This window comes from Saimiri boliviensis, chromosome 10 (assembly GCF_048565385.1).
Source record: "Saimiri boliviensis isolate mSaiBol1 chromosome 10, mSaiBol1.pri, whole genome shotgun sequence".
Lineage (NCBI taxonomy): Eukaryota > Metazoa > Chordata > Mammalia > Primates > Cebidae > Saimiri > Saimiri boliviensis.
In genome coordinates, this window is record NC_133458.1 from 73,828,371 (window position 1) to 73,848,291 (window position 19,921).

General features: G+C 37.6%; 1 protein-coding gene across 12 annotated transcripts in view; it reads right to left on the minus strand.

The window, feature by feature from the left end:
- Positions 1-19,921, minus strand: part of COL28A1 (collagen type XXVIII alpha 1 chain) — a 191,470-nt gene that overhangs the window by 36,621 nt on the left and 134,928 nt on the right. For all 12 annotated transcript variants that reach the window (XM_010345655.3, XM_074379483.1, XM_074379482.1 and 9 more), the window contains 2 exons: positions 13,421-13,489; positions 11,199-11,267 (listed from right to left, as the gene is read on the minus strand). In XM_010345655.3, the coding sequence (XP_010343957.3) occupies positions 11,199-11,267; positions 13,421-13,489 (138 nt within the window). The remainder of the gene's footprint in view (positions 1-11,198; positions 11,268-13,420; positions 13,490-19,921) is intronic.

Here is a 19,921-nt window from a genome sequence, read left to right on the forward strand (position 1 = left end):
CCATTTCCAAGACTTAAGTTTTCTTGTGGAAACCACAGAATTGTGAAAATCTAACTAGAGAGCATCAGGTGTCTTGTCTCATTATTTCTAATTTAATTATTAAACTAAGAGGATCATGGCAAGTGCAACAATATTGCATGATTGGCTGATCTAGTAGCAGGCAATGATGGAGTAAGGTTCCTCCACCTTAGCTCTTTAATCTATTAATATGAGTCCTTAAAAGTAGAACCCAGATCATATCAATCAAGAATTTACTGAATATATACCCTATCACAAGGCAAAACCAAAGCATATAAAAGAACCACCAGACACAATACCCTTAGGTTTATTAATGTCAAACAACCACATCCACTTTTACTGCATTCATTGTGATCCTGCTGCTTTATAGTAATAGATAATTTGATCACAAAGTTATCAATTTAAGAAAGCCAAATCCAGCTCTACCAAGTAAGTGGCTACCTGTTAGTTAAACCACATATAACAACTTGTAAGAGTGAGATACTTCCACTATTGAACACTAGGATTTAGAAAAGAATCACAAGTGTAGGGTTCTCTTTAATAACAAAATCCAATAATTGTTTGTTGAATTAAAGTATAAATGAATGAGTCATTTTGTGGGTCTAACAGTATGATTGCAGGTGGAGTTGGATCATTATCCACGAAGTAGCCTCCATACATGCATTCAAGTGTTCCTTACTTTGCTTATTCATTTAACAAATATTTATTAAGTGCCTACTATATGCCAGGCACTCTGCTGGGAATGAGAGGTGGATAAAAGAAACACAGCCTCTGCTCTCACAGAAATTCTTTTTACTTGGAGATGACAGATGATCAACAAAGAAAGAAATATCTTCAGATAATGATAGTGCTGTGAAAACAATAAAACAGGACAACATGATACAACGATGAAGAATGGGGTAGGGGCAGGATAGTGAAGTCAAGGGTGATCTCTCTAAGGACATAATATCTGAGCTAATACTTTCATAAAGAGAAGGAACCAGCCATGTCAAATGCCAAGATAGAAGAAACAATAGTGCAAAGGCTCAAAGGAGTGAATACTGTTTTTGAGGAACAGGATTTTACTGAGTGAGACAAAGTAAGATGCAAGATAAAGTCAACGAGGTGGACAGCATCCAGATTGCAAACAACTTGGTAGTGGTTTTCTTTCTTTTTTTATCTTTAAAAAATACTATAGGAATACTTTAGAAGGTTTTTAAGTAAGGAAGTGATATGGATTGAATTCTTTTTCTAGAATAATATTCTATCTTTTTTTATTGCGTTTTAGGCTTGGGGGTACATGTGAAGAACATCCAAGATTGTTGCATAGGTACATACATGGCAGTGTGGTTTGCTGCCTTCCTCTCCATCGCCTATATCTGCCATTTCTTTCCATGTTATCCCTCCCCAACTCCCCACCTCCCACTGTCCCTCCCCTAGTTCCCCCCCCACAGACCCCAGTGTGTGATGCTCCCCTCCCTGTGTCCATGTGTTCTCATTGTTCAACATCCACCTATGAGTGAGAACATGTGGTGTTTGATTTTCTGTTCTTGTGTCAGTTTGCTGAGAATGATGTTTTCCAGATTCACCCATGTCCCTACAAAGGACACAAACTCATTGTTTTTTATGCTGCGTAGTATTCCATGGTGTATATGTGCCACATTTTCCCTGTCCAGTCTATCATTGATGGGCATTTGAGTTGGTTCCAAGTCTTTGCTATTGTAAACTATGTTGCAATGAACATTCTTGTACATGTGTTCTTATAATAAAATGATTTATAATCCTTTGGATATATTCCCAGTAATGGGATTGCTGGGTCAAATGGAATTTCTATTTCTACGTCCTTGAGGAATTGCCACATTGTCTTCTACAATGGTTGAACTAATTTACACTCCCACCAACAGCGTAAAAGTGTTTCTATTTCTCCACATCCTCTCCAGCATCTGTTGTCTCCAGATTTTTTAATGATTGCCATTCTAACTGGCATGAGATTGTGGCTTTTAAAAACCCAAATACAACTTCTGGAAATGAAAAATGTAACAGAAGCTAAAAATTCAATGGACTGGTTAAGTGACAGATTTGATACCGCTGAAGAAATATTTAATAAACTTGAAAATAGAATGGAAAAATCACAGCCATAATGTAGCTCAGAATGATTAGATTGAAAATATTTTAAAAATAGATATGTATAGATATGTAGAGAGAAAAGAACTAAAAGGTTTAACTAATTGAAATTTCAGAAAGATGGTTAATTGGGCAGAGGAGGAAGACTAGGTCAGAAGCAATCTTTGAAAATGTAATGGAGAACTTTTCAGAAATCATAAAATATACTAGTCCACAGAATTAGGAATTCTAATTAATCTTAAACAAGATAAATAAAAAAGAAATCTACATCTAAACACATGGTAGTAAGAATGCAAAACAATAAAAAAGAGGAAACACCAAAAGCCACTGAGAAAAGAATAAATTACTGTGAAAGGAACAGCTAAACTGACAGATAACGTCTTGAGAGCAATAACGAAGACTAAATGACAGAGGAAAATCTTCCATGCACTCAGAGGAAAACTATACTTCAAATTCTATTCTTAGGAAAATATCCTTAAGAAAATATTAAGGAGGAAAAAAGATACTTCCAGGCAAACAAAAATGGAAAAAAATTGCTATAGTAGATTTTGACCAAAAAAATTCTATAGAATACAATGCAGGTAGAAAGAGAATGGTTTCAATCTGAGACGGAAGATGGATTAAAGAGAAACAGAAAAGTAAATACATGAATTAATTTTAATAAACAGTGACTATTTACAAAAATAATATTTTGAGGGGTTAAAAACTGATTAAAACGTAAAACAACATTAATAATATCAGGGTAAGGTAAATGGAACTTAAGTGTTAGAGGATTAAAAATAGAACACCAGTAAAATTTAAACAAAAGACAGCAACTACATTAATTTCAGATAATAAAAGACTTTAAGGCCAAAAGCATTATTAAACATGGGGTCCTAACGAAGATATCACAACCAATTTCCTATTCTCTTTTCTTTTATTTCTTTTACCATTTTCTTCTTAATTCCCTTTCTGTGTCTCTCTAACTCCATTTCTCTTCATTTTAATACTCTTTGCTCTTCTCATTTGGCTTTCTTATGAGAAGGGTAGACACTAATTCCAGCATGACAGCCATGTTCATGATTCCCACTCTGACAATGTGAAAGGCATTCAGAAGAACTGCTACTGAAGAATTTTTGCAATATCAAAGACAGATTGCTCTGGGATTATCTTTATGGACTGCGAATTTGAGTCACAAATACTCAAAACTTCATTATCTTTCCTCTATTAGAGATTCTCTAAGTGACCCTAAGCAGGTAATTTACTTCATTTCCCCTCACATCTTATAATTAAAATGAAAAGCCTTTTCTGCAACTAGTTAAGGAAAGGTGCTGATGGTAAAAAGCTGACAATTGTAAAGTTCTTAAGGTGTTTGTAAGAACAATAAAAATCTATTTAGATTACGTGTTATGTACTAATTTGTCACAGAGGACTGCAGTACAAAAGAACATGTCCTTCAACCAGTCAAACAGGAAAGAACTTGATTTGTCTTTGAATGTTTGAGAAGTGACTATCATAGTCCCACCCCAGGGGTGGGGCTAAACATGCCAGCCCAGATCCTGCTGTTTTTCCTAGTAAAGCTAGCATTAGGTCAAAAGGTCACTAGATCCAGCTCCTGGATTGTGAAGAACTGTACTTGGGGGAAAAAGAATAGCTCTTTATATAATATTTCTATCTTATAAAAAATAGATTATCAGGAAAAAAGAGAACTCAATATACCTCACATCTCCATGTGTCAACTTTAAATTTCAATATGCAAATTAAAATTTTCAGTGACATTTGGTTTTTAAGAACTCAAACTGATCAGTTTCCTCTCTGACATCTCTGATTTGATTACTACCTAATGCATGATTTCTTCAAGTAGGTTGTGTGAAGAGCAGCTCTGAGTGATTTGGGAGATGTTATTTAACATCGCTATGCCTTAGTTTTCTATAGCCTACCTCATAGGAGGGTGAGGCTTGAATAAAATAATACATCAAATTTAGAGAGTATAATATGGCCCTACTTCTCTCCAGGAGCTCAAAGCTCTCAGTACTAAAAATACCTCTTATCTTGCTAAAAGGAGATGGAGAAAAATTTATACTAGTAACTTACTTGACCAGCCACTGATGGGTAGGAAAAAGATAAAATGCCTTTTATAAATTTGCAGCACTGAAATTCATGGGCTATAAAGGTGGTAGCAGCAGCTAAGAGTAACCTATTCATGTCCTTCACTTGACTTGGTTTTATACGGACAGAATCTGTTACAAGAGTGAAAAGAAATAAATACATGGTGTATACATCTTTATGTAATATACAGATACGAGTATGCAGGAATTTAGGAGGAAGGGAGACAGAAAGGAAGAAATGAAGGAAAAGGAGAGGAAAAAAGGCCAATTTAAACCAGCAGTACACGTATCATAATTATAAATTATGGACTACTATAGTATGATGAGTACTTTTAGTATATGACAGTTCAAATGAAATCTTTCACTAATTTTCTAACTCTTGGTGATATTTTAAAATCTCCTTTTTAAATATTCAGAATCCACACATTATACTAAACAATGTCTTATCTTTATTACCAAGTCAGCAGTCATTTTTACTTTTGGAATTTGGGAACTATAATAAATCTTGGGGTAGGACACCCTATTTAATTCAAAAAGCATGATTTCAAAATTTGCTTTTCATTTTTGGTTCATGGCAGTGTGAGGAGTGTGGTATTTCAGCAAATCCGTTATGGTCACTGTCATCACACAGAACCTTGTTCATAGCAAATAGGCAAGAAATACAAGGCAGTAATAATGATTATTCAATCCCCACTCAATTGAGAGCATTAAGTTTTCATTCCAATTCTGATTTGGATAATTTGCTATGAAAAAGGGAAATTTAATAATGAGACTGAAAGAGGAAAACAGCCTACTATATCCTCAGATTTTGACTTAGGATTTTTTTTTGTTTGTTTTGTTTTTTGAGACAGAGTTTCGCTCGTTACCCAGGCTGGAGTGCAATGGCGCAATCTCAGCTCACTGCAACCTCCGCCTCCTGGGTTCAGGCAATTCTCCTGCCTCGGCCTCCTGAGTAGCTGGGATTACAGGCATGTGCCACCATGCCCAGCTAATTTTTTGTATTTTTAGTAGAGACGGGGTTTCACCATGTTGACCAGGATGGTCTCGATCTCTTGACCTCGTGATCCACCCGCCTTAGCCTCCCAAAGTGCTGGGATTACAGGCGTGAGTCACCGTGCCCAGCCAACTTAGGATATTTTTTAAATTATTCTTTCTCTTAACTGGATTGAAGGAAGGAAAGCAACTTGGCCCAGAAGAAAAATGAAAGTGTGAACCAGTAAGTGAAAAATACAAATGGTCACAGATCCAGCCTCAGTTAATAAATGCAAATGTGTGCTGATGTGTACATCCCTAAAGAGAATACCATGAACTCGGTGCTTTTGGTTTTGGTTTATAACCCAGGTAATTGTTTTCAATTTGGTTTTTAAAATAATAAAAGGTATAAAGATATGAGATGCTTTCAATGTCTGTAACCAGGTTTCTAGATTTTGATTACCAGGATTAATTTTAGCCACACCCTCGATATCCTGCCACAATTGACTTGGCAGGCATGATCCTAAAGCACCAAACTATTGAAAACCTGAAGCCTCTCATGTGGTCTTGACTCCTCCTTTTTATGTAGCAGAGTCATTGTGTAAATTCGAAAATCGCAATGAGAGATAAGTCACAGAAATTAATTCAAAGAGTTTCTGGTGCAAGCAAACATATCATCTGTGCTATGCTGTTAATTGGATACTTATTGTTTCTATTAATTTCTGAGGTGTGTTCAACTTGAATACGGTGATGGTACTATTATCAAGATTGGTTTTGTCTTTTTTTTTCTAAATGCTGTTGTTTGTTTGCAGTCAAGAAGGAGAAAAAAAAACTTTAACTTCAAATGCCGAAGTTATAATACTACATACGTGTGTGTTGCTCCCTTCATAGTATTAACACCCTTGTGCAGCATGGTTCTAAGTTTAGAATATGACAAAAAACTACCCACGTCCATACTTTTTTACCTCTCTGCAGGTATTTACAAATTAGTGTACATCAAACCCATCCCTGGCTTTTTAAAATAAATCAAATGCCTTTTTTCCCCTTAAGTTAGTTAAATTTCAATGAATAAATCACTTCTATTTGGCCTTTAAGTGTGGCAGTTTTCCATGCTGTAATAGGTTCACTGTAACCACAAATCTAGTCAAGTGGATTCTGGAAACACTTTGAAAGCAATCAGGTCACGGGTAGGAGCCAGGCAGAAGGTTGGCAGGCTCCATGTGAGATTTCCACCACAGAATCCTGACATTTTTCAAACGTTAATTTTTCTTGTAAAGTGAAGCCAGAGATAGCAAAGACACCTGATTCTATAAAAAGAGCCCTTGGAGTTTAGAGAAACACAGTTATTGTAGCACAACTGAGACTAACCAAAAGAAATCTTCCTAAGAAATGGCATTAACCTTAAACACAGAGTCAATAATCTAATAATATTCCACATTATGCCCCAAATTCCTGAATCAGAGAGCTTTGGAGGAAGAAGCGATTTTCTGGCCATGCTCATTTATGCTACACTCTGCAAGGTGAGCTGACCCATCCATCTTCACACCCCTGCATGGTCTCAAATGCCACTGGCATCCCAAGCAATCACCCAGGTCTCCAAACCTTTACTTATTCTCCTACAGGAGCCTAATCATTGCTCTTCTTTTTCTCCTGAAATCAAGCTCTTTGTGCCAGCTTTGCCCCCCTGCTCTAATCCTCTCCCTGCTCATCTCTCCCCAGCCTTTGAATCATCATGCTCCTACTCTCTGGCCCTGCCTTTGCTGTGGACATGAATGAACATTTCCTGTTCCTTTCTTGGTCCTATCAAAAACCCCAAGCCCCCTCCAGCTCTTTAGCCAGTGCTCAGCATGTCTACTCTGAAAATTTCTAAGTCATCAATGAGTACTACTGATGCTGTGTGAAATAATTAAGAAGATTATCAAGGCTCTAAGTTTCTCTTTTTAGGATAGGATAAAATAAATGATGGGCTAAACATAGTCCTTATAAGCCCAGATGTCTGTGCCCAGAATGTCAGGAGAATGATGGGGCATTCTGGAAGTTGCCATGGAGACCACCATACTATCTGTTCTTTTCTGGAGGCACCAGTATACTTCAGAGCAAAAAATAACTTACAATTTCTATATTTCCTAAAAACAGGTTAAATTATGAATGGCAGTAATTATTGACTCTTCACCAAACCTCTGATTCCTTTTCCTCCTGCACACAGTGCCTACCTTTCCCAGCCCCTTTGCAATTAAGTACAGCCATACAACTACTTCTCACCAATAAAATGTGAGCAGAGGGGATAGACGTCAAGTCCTGGCCAAGAGTTTATGAAGCAGGTATACCCGCTTCTACATACTCTCTTCTCACCTGCTGGGTGTAAGCGGTAAAGAAGCCCAGCCAATAGAAGAACCATAAATGGAAGACAAGGTTTTCTAAAATTCTGTGTTGAAGAAAATCACCCACCAACCAGGAACACTCACATTGGACTGTAATGTGAGCAAAACCCTCTACTATGTTTCAGCCATTATACATTTGGTTGTCTGTTTGGTGCTGGAGCCATGCCTATGCTAACTAATGTAACCAACATATTATGCTTAAAAGCATTACATCACTTGAGTACTATATTAGAATTCTAGGCCTTCTCCCTGGAAAATACAAGAAAGACTAGCAGAAAGGGAAGGGAAGCAGGTAGGAATAATAATGTGAATAGCTGCAAACATTTTTCACATATTTAACCATGTATTACATGCATTACACATACTATCTAATTTCAATTATTTCTCACAACAACTTTAGGAAATAGTAGTGTATTATCCCATTACTCAAATGTGGATACTGAGGGAGAGATAAAATACTCAGGGAGTGGAGAAGCCATCCCTCTATACTCTCCAGAACTCAAAGTCTAATTATTTTATAGCCTATAAATTCCATGAGGACTATGTTAATATATTTTCACTTACACTTTATACTAGCACTTGGCTTAATTGCCTAACATAGGTGGTGCTCAATCAGTATTGTTTGTTTGGTTGGTTGGTTGGCTGGTTGAATGAATGAATGAATGACTAGCTGGTTAGGTGAATGCTGAAGCAAGTCACTTGTGATTGCAGATACAGCCCTTATTTCAGCCATGAATGGAATAGGATAGAGAGACAACACGGTTGAGGCCTCTGAGGTAAAGGTTAACAGCAACAAAGGCTTCCATCAAAGCTTACTAAGCAGACACACTAAGAGAAGCAGATTTCACTGATTCAAATGCTCTTTGTAAAGAGATAGGAAATAAGTCAACAAAGGAATGTAAGAAATGAAATTTTACCTTTCCTATAGCCTTGAAATGATTCAGAGGAATGCCACCAATTTTGTTTTTCAGTTCCTTCCCTTTTACCGTGAGGGTATTTGGTTGGTGCACAAGTAATTCTGTTTTTGACATTACTTTTAATGGCAAAAACCGAATTACTTTTGCAGCAACCTAATACAACCCAGGGTCAGGAAAATGAGTTGAAAGTCCTGAGGGAAGTATCTCTGCCCTGCTGCCAGCTGGATGCCAGGCAGTCCAATATGTCTAGAGAGGTAGAGAGGTTTTTCTTTTCTTTTCTTTTCTTTTTTTTTTTTTTTTTTTTTTTGAGACAGAGTCTTGCTTTGTTCCCCAGGCTGGAGTGCAGTGATACAGTCTCAACTCATTGCAACCTCCACCTCTGGGGTTCAAGAGATTCTCCTGCCTCAACCTCCTGAGTAACTGGAATTACAGGCATGTGCCACCACACCTGGCTAATTTTTGCATTTTTAGTTGAGAAGCGGTTTCACCATGTTGATCAAGCTGATTTTGAACTCCTGACCTTGTGATCCATTTGCCTCAGCCTCCCAGAGTGCTGGGTGGCTTTTTTTTTGAGACAGAGTCTCACCCTTGCCACCCACGTTGAAGTGGAATAGCGCAATCTCAGCTCACTGCAACCCCTGCCTCCCAGGTTCAAGTGATTCTTCTGCCTGAGTAGCTGAGATTACAGGTGCCAGCCACCACGCGCAGCTAATTTTTTAAAAACAGGATCTTTAGCTGTCATCCAGGCTGAAGTGCAGTGGCACTATCTTGGCTCATGGCAGCTTCTGCCTCCTGAGTTCAAGCAATTCTCATGCCTCAGCCTCCTGAGTAGCTCGGACTATAGACATGCACCACCACACCAGGCTAAGTTTTGTATTTTTAGTAGAGATGGGGTTTCACCATGTTGCCCAAGCTGATCTCAAACTCCTGACCTTAAGTGATTCGCCTGCCTTGAACTCCCAAAGTGCTGAGATTACAGGCATAAGCCACTGTGCCTGGCCTAGAAACCAGGTTTTATGAGTGAGCCTTAGTCAGGGCTCACTGCTAAGCAGCATCAGGCTACAGTCTTAAGTGAAGGAAAAGCTTATCTCATTTCTGATAAGACAGGATACATGGCAGTTTTGATTTTGGTTCTTTCTTATGACGGGAGGCTTCAGCACTGGGTTTCATGCAGGATGGAGTTTGGACACAGCATAACCCTGAGAGCATAAGGATGGGCAGGGAACCAGATAAGTTACAGTTGGTGAGGATTAATTAAACCCCACCCAGATGAGATTAAGGAAGTATTTCACAGATAAGAGAGGGGAGAAAACCAGCCCCAGGTCTAAAGTGGTGGTAATAATGCACTAATAGCATGTGTGAATCGAGCTTATGTTAGTAAAGAGACTTGTGGTTTGACATAAGTTTATTCCCTAAGCAAATTCATGCAAAATTTTGTGTACAGCGCTACCACCTTTTAACCATAGAATTTAAAGTTTAAGTCTGAGATTGGTATTGTTTATGAGAAAGCAGAGTTTTGCTATATTTTCTTTCCAGGGCTTGTACAATATGGGCAACATGCCTATTTGACCTTTGCTTGGATACTCAGCCTGAGAGATGAACAATTGTTGTTTAAAAGACCTGCCGTAGAAGCTATAGACATTGTGTGATAAAACTGGAGATTTAACATACATTCTATGAGTTCTGCTCTTGACTAAGCTCGCTCTCTCTACACAGAAGTAGGTGGTTTAATTTCAACATGGGATTTTTACATGTATTATCTTAAGCTCCTACTGTCTCCTACTTACTAAGAAGTTCTGCTATTTGAAAGAGTTTATTTTGAATGTTTCCATATTTTTAGAATCAATCTCAATCATCCAGAGGTGAATAACTCAGTTTCAAAGCTTAAGTATGGTAAATAAATATATATATTAATATTTATTTATAAAATATATATATTACATATATAATAAAATTTAAAAACCAGTTTATAAGGAGGGCAGCAGTGGAATAGGAAAAAAAGAAAGTTAACCAATAAGAAAAACAACATCAATATATTAGAAGAGGAAATTTTTTAGAACTACATAGTAACCTTTAGATGTCAAATTTGTCTGCTGAGACATGAGAGACCCTGAGAGTCCCACCATGCTGGATAAGCTTGCTGCTGCCAACACAGAAACAAAGTGACATGCAAATGGTTATGAATTCCAGTAACACAGACTCAGAGGTTCTCACCCTGGCTGCTCAGAAGAATACCTTGGAGAGTTTTGAAAACCACAGCACTCAAGCTCTACTCCCAGAGACTCAGATTTTGTTCCTCTGGAAAAAGGCATCAGTACTATTTAAAAGCTCCCTAGGTGATTCCACTGTGAGCTAAGATTGGGAAGCCCTGGGCTATCATGGAGGATACAGGGGAGGCCGGGGGTAGGGGGACAGAGGGGGAGAGAGAGAGAGAAGCTGAGTATAAATTCTCCATTCAATTCAGAAAGAGAGGAGAGCAACAAATCATAGAACAGTTCAGTTTTGTGGCAAGGAATTTATATAATGTTTAGCATTTGTTAAAGTATTATACTCATATCATTTTTACATTTAGATGATGTCTCTAAATCCTGGATACCATTTAACTGCTAGGTTCACAATAAATCTATGTTATAATAGCCATTTTTTTGTGTGTTAAAACCTCTTCTCCCCATCTCTCTGGTGAAACAAGAGGTGTCTCCAGCACAACCCCATTCACTTACTTTACTTCCTTGTGATCCATAGCCACGGGGGCCAGGAGGGCCAGGCAAGCCTTTCTGCCCCGTATCACCCTGTTAGAAGATGGGGAGAATTTGAAGACAAAATGTAAGGAGACTGAAGAAGAAACAACATGAGTATTACTACTCTCAGCTTCATTCTTACTTCAGTCTGACCAGAACCTTCATGCTGCCTATAAGGTACTTCCTATTTTACTTAAAATGCTTCCCCAATATTTTTAAGCCACAGAATTCTTTGTAAACAACACCTCACATATAATCAAAATAAAAATTTAGTAGTAGGCAAAGCTGCTTGGCCTAAGCAGAAATGGAGGCCCAGGCCTCATCTGCCTGGGCCCCCTTGCTGCTCTACCACCAAGCCCAAGAACACCAGGACTGCCCTGCACCACATATGAAAACCACTGACATGTGGCTCCACATAGCCTTAACATGTTGCACTCTTTCAACATGAAGTGCAACTTCACTGGGGTTTCAGTTAATGATTCAGTGGATATTAATGTGGATTAGTATACAAATTTTTAGGAAAATATGTAGATGAAGCAATAAGCAAGGGTAGCATTTCCCAGTATGTGTTCATAAACTGATCCCATGTTTCTTTGAAAAGACTTTGTGGTGGAATAAGATTGGAAAATAGCATACACTTTCCCTTGGTGATCTCCAGTGCACACTAATATAGTAGATTAGTGGCTCCAACAGGTCCCACATTAAAGAAATTAGTGTAATGTTGCTTATCCCAGAAGTTCCTAAATTAACATTGGACGGAAGAAGCATTGAGAAATGCTAGGTTAATATCAGTTATTGTTTTAGTCAGTCTTTTTATTTCCAGTATTTAAAAAAGCTTGATTTTTTTCTGTACATACATTTCTATTATCTGTTATGTAAACCCTCTACTACATCCACTATTGTTACTCTTTTCTTGAGTACCTCTGAAGTATCTTCAAAGGGAGTGTAAGTTCACTGCCTGAAGTTGTCCAACTACACCTGACTGATTCATATAGTTTTCTACATCTCAAAAGGGAGATGATGTCTTATCTCTTCCAAACATTTTGACACCCTCCAACAAAACAAGTAAGCATAATAAGAGGAATACCTGCCAATTGAAAAAAAAAATTTTAACAGAAAAAAATGACAATGGAAAAGAAAAATAGACCCATCTTCCATCACGCAGTGAAATGACTACTAGCATCTTTGGGGAATCTTCCTCCATTTAAAGTGATCTCGAAGGTTCAAAACTAGCATACTGCCAAAAGGGAGTTGATGGATAAAACAAAGATAAACTGAGAATCTTGGTAATTCTGGGATGCCAGTAAAATCTTTGACTCATAAAGCCTTTTCCCTTTCCTCTCTGTGCATTTTTGGCATGAATATACCAATTCGAAGTTTGAATTTGTGGTGGGTGATTCATCGACACCTACTTTCCCTATTGAACATGCTTGTTACTTCTTTACCCTACTTTTGAACAGATCAAAGAAATTTGTTGAGCAAGTGAATGAACAATTAAAACCATGTTTCTCAAACTCAGCACCTTTGACATTTCAAGCTGAGTCACTCTTTCTGAGAGGAGGCTGTCCTGGGCATTGTAGAATGGTTGGCAGCATCTCTGGACTTGACCTACACAACCAAAAATGCCCCTAGACATTGCCACATGTCCCCTGAGGCAGGGAAGAGAAACAAAGTCTCCCTCCTTGAGAAACACTGGATTAAAAAAATAAAAAGATGAATAACCACCAAGCTGAAGGAGACACAGAAAGGAAGGAAACTGGGCCAAAAAAAGTTGCTCTTGTCTCCTCTGGGGACAATCAGTCTAGACCCTTGCACTGAGGCCCTGTCAGAGTAGCTGTGGCCACATAGGGCACAACAGATGCATTGGCAGGTAACCTGTTAATGTATTCTGAGGCACCTCTGCCAAAGTAAAGATGTGCTTCTTGGCAATGGCACAGCCTCTAAGAAACCTAGAAATGTTCTGAGCACTTTTCAACTAAAGAGAGGCTGACTTGCTCATTTCTTTTGGGGAAGTGAATGGCTTTATAAACTCAAATGTTCTATTTTACTGAATGTTTACTTGATATGAAAAATAAGACTTTTCATCAGTCATCAAGAAAAAAATAAGTCAACACCAATATGAACACTTACTATGCAGTTACTGTTGACTTGTTTGTCACTGATGGTATCTGACCCTCACACAGAGCACTGAGCTGAGGACTCACCTTTGGCCCTTGAGTTCCTATGCCACGAGGTCCAGAAGGACCTGGAGGGCCTCTGACCCCAGGCTCCCCCTGAAAAGATACAACAAACAACAAGTTACTAATTTTTAAAATATATATATATTTTAATATCAAAAACTTCTTGAATGTGACTAAGGTACAAATTGAACGCTCTTTTCCTACATCTCTTTTCTTTTTCCACTTAGGCAATCTTCAAACATTGGATCCAGGTCCATTTCAAATTAATCAAGTCAATTAACTTCTTGGCAACATTAACTTTTTTCATTACTCTCTTCTCTAGAATTTGGAAAAGTAATTACTAGTATTGTGAATAGAGGATGGAAGAAGGGACAAGAATAAAAACAACCAATGAGAAATATAATCATATCCTGAGCTAGTTGCTTTTGTCATTGTATGCAACAAAGCTTATGCTATTTGAGTTAGGGATTGGCTCTGTGATATATCTGCCACCTCATTAATTGGAACTGCAGGGTAAACTCTACAAAGGATTTTCAGTTTCACTGAGCCACAACAGCTTCATAGCCAGCCACTATTACCAGAAAATTGGTGGGACCTGATGAAGGTAGGTAAAGCCCTGTGGCTAGACCTACTAGAGATGCTAATGATGACAAGGAGGAGATAAAAAAATTGCTTGATTAGCTACCTTCTGTATGCCCAAGACTATGCCCCCCCCATGTTCATATATGTTATTTGATGTAATTTAGTCCTTACAATAATCCTGCATTATAATGATGACCAGTTTATGTAACTTCTCTGAACCTCAGTTCAGAGACATATGTAGACATTAATTCATCACATATGTAGAAAATAATATCTACATTTCATAGGGCTCAGAATTAAGTGAGACAAAGTTTATAAGTGCTTCTATCATGATTGTTACCACAGAATATGCTTTTGGTAAATGTCAGCTCCACCCACCTATTTTATTAAAGCGGAAACTAAGGTTTGCCCAAGTCTCCACAGCTATTAAAATGCAGGGCTAGAAGAATAAAAAAACAGAAACCCCCATAATTGCTAGTGCAGACACTTTGGAAAACATTTTGGTGGTTTCTTTTAAAGTTCAACATAAATTTACCATATGATACAGTTATTTCACTCCTACCTATATATCCAAGGAAAATGAAAACAGATGTCCACAGAGACTTGCATATGAATGCCCTTAGTAGCATTATTTATAATAGCCCAAAACTAGAAACAACCTAAATGCCCATCAACTGGTGAATGGACAAAGTGCTGTAAATTCAGCAATAAAAGGGAATAAACTGTGAATACATGCTATAACATGAATGAACCCCAAAAACCTTATTCTGATGAAAGAAGCCAGACATACTCTAGGAGTCCACTTACACAAAATGTCCAAAAAAGGTAACTCCATAGAAACAAAAAGCAGATTATTCACTGCCAGGAGCCAGGGATAGCAACATGGATTAACTATAAATGGTCTTGAGAGATTTTATTGGAGAGGTAAAAATGTTCTAAAACTAATTTATGGTGATGACTGTATAGCTTAATAGTAAATTTAATTAAAGAATCATTGAATTGTATAGTTAAATAGGATGAATTCTATAATGCATAAAATATGCCTGAATAAAATAATAAAGAAATAAAAGAACCAGGGTTGGGCTTTGAACTACCTCCCAAGACCTTTACCTTAGATCCTGTTTTGCCCATATCCTGTTACCAGCTAAACAGCTTCTAGCTTTCAACAGTGCAAAAACCATAAATTATAAGAAATGTTGAAGTCGTTTATCTAGAAAAACAGTCCATCTTTTAATTTACTTTCTACTTACAAACTCTAAAATACTTCTAGATAACACAAGGCCTTAAAAGGATGAGGGAAATTTTAATATTGTACTTTATTACAGACTTAATTCTTTTAATGTCTACTTTCATAATTATGTATCTCTCTTTTGCTTACAGGCCACTTTTATTATACTGTCTCCATCTCTTTCACTTAGTACTCAGCTGCTTTTAAGGCTACAAGTGTTAATTATCTCTTTAACACCTCTCTCCTACTGACTCCCATCTTTGAATGTCCCCAAGTTCCTGCCAGCTGAAAGGATCACTTCAACATCAAGAGCTCCAAGTAGAGAACATGAAAACCCTCTAGTACTTACATTTCTATTATCACTCTTTTCTTGAGTACCTCTGAAGTACCTTCAAAGGGAGTGTAAGTTCACTGCCTGAAGTTCTCCAACTACACCTGACTGATTCATATAGTTTTCTACATCTTAAAAGGGAGATGTCTTATCTCTTTCAAACATTTTGACACTCTTCAACAAAACAAGTAAACATAGTTAGATAAATTTTACCCCAAATCATTGAATGTTTTATCAGAAATAATACTCTTCTTTGCCCAGTCACCCCAACCCATCCTAGATTTGATGGCTTCCTCTCTTTCATTTCTGTTCACCTGTGCCCTTCCATGATAAGGTCAGCGGCTAGGTAAGATAAAGCCAGACACCATGTGCTTCCTGCTGTGCTGCAGTAGAGAATGCACCACCCTACCTACTAACATTCTAGCCAAGAGAAAACCAAACCTGGATGTAAACACATCTCAAGATCTACCAGCTTACAATAATAGATGGAAGATGGAGAAACACACAACACAACACCATGAGGATATCATCAACAAATCCTCAAGGACAAATAGCACATTCACAAACTGCGAGCTAAAAACAAGGCATGAGTCAACTTTGATTAAAGGAGATTTAAGAGCTATCTCAATCAAATGCAATGTGTGGGCATGATTCGGATCTCAGTCCAAACAAATGAATTGTAGCAAATCGATGAGACAAGCTCGAAGATTTGAAGGCTGGATATTTGCTATATTAAAGAGTTGTTAATATTTTTTTAGGTTTAATAATGGTATTGCAGTCAAGTTTTTAGAAAGAGTGCTTGCATTTGAACGGCAAATACTAAAGCTTTATATGGGTGATGTATGAAGATTGCCTCAGGATAATGCAGTGAGGGGATGAGTGGAGAATACAGCTAAAACAAGATCAACTATGCATTGATAATTGTCAAGGAAGTGTGATAAGTAAATGACAGTTCATTTAACTAGTCTTTCCACTTTTGTGCATGCCTAATAATTTTCATAATAAAATGTTTTAATGCCATTGTTAAAAATCCATAAACAATATCCAGCAAAAGTCTCTCCAGTAAACATGAGAAAGTGTTGCTGTAATAGACCTCCTTAATATTAATTCATGATTTTAAAGATATTAAACATGGGTAAAGGGGAGGAGCACACAGGTAGATTCAACACCATTAGTAGAATTTACATGTGTTGTATATATTATCGGGCTGTACCAAATGTTACATATTTTTTTAATATAGGGATATAGAAAGAAGGCAAGATTTTTTTAAACAACGTAGTATGTTTTAAGAAAATATTTGATACTTTACTATTTATGATATTTTTCTTGTGAGAATGTAAGCTAAAACTTCCCCTCAACTATTATTAATCATACTAATACACATACACACACACACACACACACACACACACACACACACACACACACACACGGGAAAGCAAGCGAGAAAAACAGTTAAAATAAGTCTCTAGTTTAGCTCAGATCAGCTTGTCCACGCTCAGTGTTGCTATTCATTTTCTCCTTCATAATCTCCCTTATTCAGTTCCCCCAATCCTCAATCTTTAGGAGTGTCTGAAGGCCAACTGCGATAGGACAGCTGACCTTGTAGATACCTTACTGTTCTTTCTGTCCTGCAGCCTCAGCCAGTGAATTTCAAGGTGTGTTCCATGTCACCCATGGTGTTTCAGTGTTCACCTAGACCAAATTGTCCATCCTTATTCATATAATTGTTGACACATAGCTATGTTTGATCTATCTAAATAATCTTTTGTATCTTTCAAACTATGGGAAAATAATCTAATAGACTCTAAATAAAGTTTTAACATTCTTCAGATGTTAGAATTGGTCTGTAACATAGGATGAGGGTTGTTCCTCAGTGTATAAGTACCATAGTTTGATAGATGGGAACATTAGGCACTTAATGATCTGAGAATCCACTGAAGCAGTGTCTCTCCACTACGGTGGGGTCTTTGAAAATGATCTTTTGTTGTTCCATGGGCCATGTGTCCTTGTTAGCCACCACACCTGGTGAATGTGAGCAAGAGTATTGTGGGCAGGTCTTAGCCACTTGACGGCACTGATTTTGTCATAAGGCAGCACCATAGGTACCTAAGAAGTGTGCTAACTTGTGATATTTTCAGATATGCAGTTTATTGTCATTAGATAGAGCAACATTCACAAATAAAGGAAATTACAATAGATTCCTGCATAGCTGGACATAGCTTCCCACGCAACAGCTGAAGGTTGTTGGAGCCTGCAGAGGGAGCTCTTGTATTAGGAGATAATGAACAGACAGGCGAGCAAATTCTAGAATTACCATTGGTAACGACATCTATTACTTTCCTAAGACAACAGTCTTACCCTTATCCCTCCTCCATGTACCCACTCTCTCAAAAGAAGAAGAATGAACTGTTTAGATGGCATACCACTTCCTCTTGGCCCACACAAAAGGGATTCTAGATGGGAGATAGCACTTTCATTTTCACAGGAAATGGCCAAGTTTAGGACTATCTGCTGTACTTGTGTATGTGAACTTAGCAAGTGATTCAGTGAAGACTACCTAGACCATAACTGCAGAGTGGATAATTTTAACAACTTTAAAAACATACATCATCTTATGCTGGTTCTAAAAATCATACATTGAAGCTTTCCCTTTTTAAATTAAAGAAGAAAAAGAGGAGAGCAAACACATTCACATTCTCATTAGTAAATCTTTACTTTGGCTAATATTAAAACTATTTTAATAAATAAATAAAAATAACATTTATCAAGTTTATTATGCAGCAGGCACGTTTCATTCATTATCTTACCTGATCTTATCAACATCAACTTACTCCATTTTACAGATAAGGAAACTGAGGCTACAGCAGGACACATGACTTGCCATAAACCAGGCAGCCAGAAGCCATTCAAACCCAGTTATGACTCCAAAATCCATCTCCCATTTTGATGTTGGCTGGGACTAGATGCAAGATGCTAACTTTTTCATAGACTTTCTTCCAGCTGCCATTTAATGCAAAGACCACAGCTGTTTGGCTGTGAAACTGTGAAAGTCCTTTTCCTACATTGCCAACCACACTCTCTCAAGGAGAAGAAAGAACATCCTGGATTATAAGATTCATCCTGTATGATACTGGTCCCACATGACCTGCACAAGAGCCCAGCTCTCTAAGGCTTCCCTTCCCATTTTCCCTCCAATGCTATTCCTCGGTTTTGTGGTTTACTCCAACATGTTAACTGGCCTCATTCCAGATGTCCTACCTATACCAATTTTTAATCTCTCTTCTTATCCATCCTACAGTGCTTGATTTGGCAGAGTGATGCATAATATGGCTACTACCACTAGTTATATTTTAATATGTTAGAATTCATAAAGATGTTTTATGTACAATATTCTATTAATTTATCAGAATAAACCTGTGAAGTAGGCATTATTATCCCAAATCACAGATAAGAGTGCTAAGCCTCAGGAAGACTAAATGAATTGCTGAGGTCACACAGCTAATAAGTGGCAAGGTTTCAAGGTGGAGCAGTGACAAGGAAACAACTCATCATACCTTATGGGTTTTCTAAAAATATCAATACAATATTTGAGGAAATAATCAGCCCATTAGATTATTTTCCTCCCCCTCACACCCCACCCCACCCACATACACACTAATGAGGCTTTAATCATTCTCTCTCCCTTTGTACCAGCTAAGTTCCTGCCACTTTTTGAGAAGATGGTGGAAGCAAGATATTCTTGTTCCAAAAGTGATTTCATGCTTTTCTACTTGGGGACAATAAAAGCAAATTAAATTCACTGTGAAAGAATCAGCCTCTTAAGGATGTTCCAAGGAATGGTACTCTAAAGATTCTGCTAAATGATGAAACTGAGGAATGACTAGGTTTTAAAATAAGGTAGAAGTCAGAGTGATGATAGCAGCTGCTTAATGTTTCTTTCTTTCTGGTTTTTAAATAAAATTAAGAAATAACTACTCCAACTACCACAAACATAGGCAGAACTCTGGAAACAATTATGTAATTCCACCTAGGTCATGAGTTAGTACCTCTTGAATACCTCATTCACGGTAGTCAGAATGCCAATGGAAGTTTTAGAGTCTTTATTCTAGGCATATGCACAGACAAGCCAGATATTGGCAATGTGTTGTAATGATTACTGAATGACCATTGTCACGTGACTCAGTCATTTCTCACTGACATCCTTTAATATGAATAGGAAGATGGTACCAACTGTCAGCATGATCATCATGCGGATGAGAAAATAATTACACAGATGCTAGAAAATGATCTTTTGTTGTTCCATGGGCCATGTGTCCATGTTAGCCACCACACCCGGTGAATGTGAGCAAGAGGAGAGTGGGCAGGTCTTACTCAGCCACCA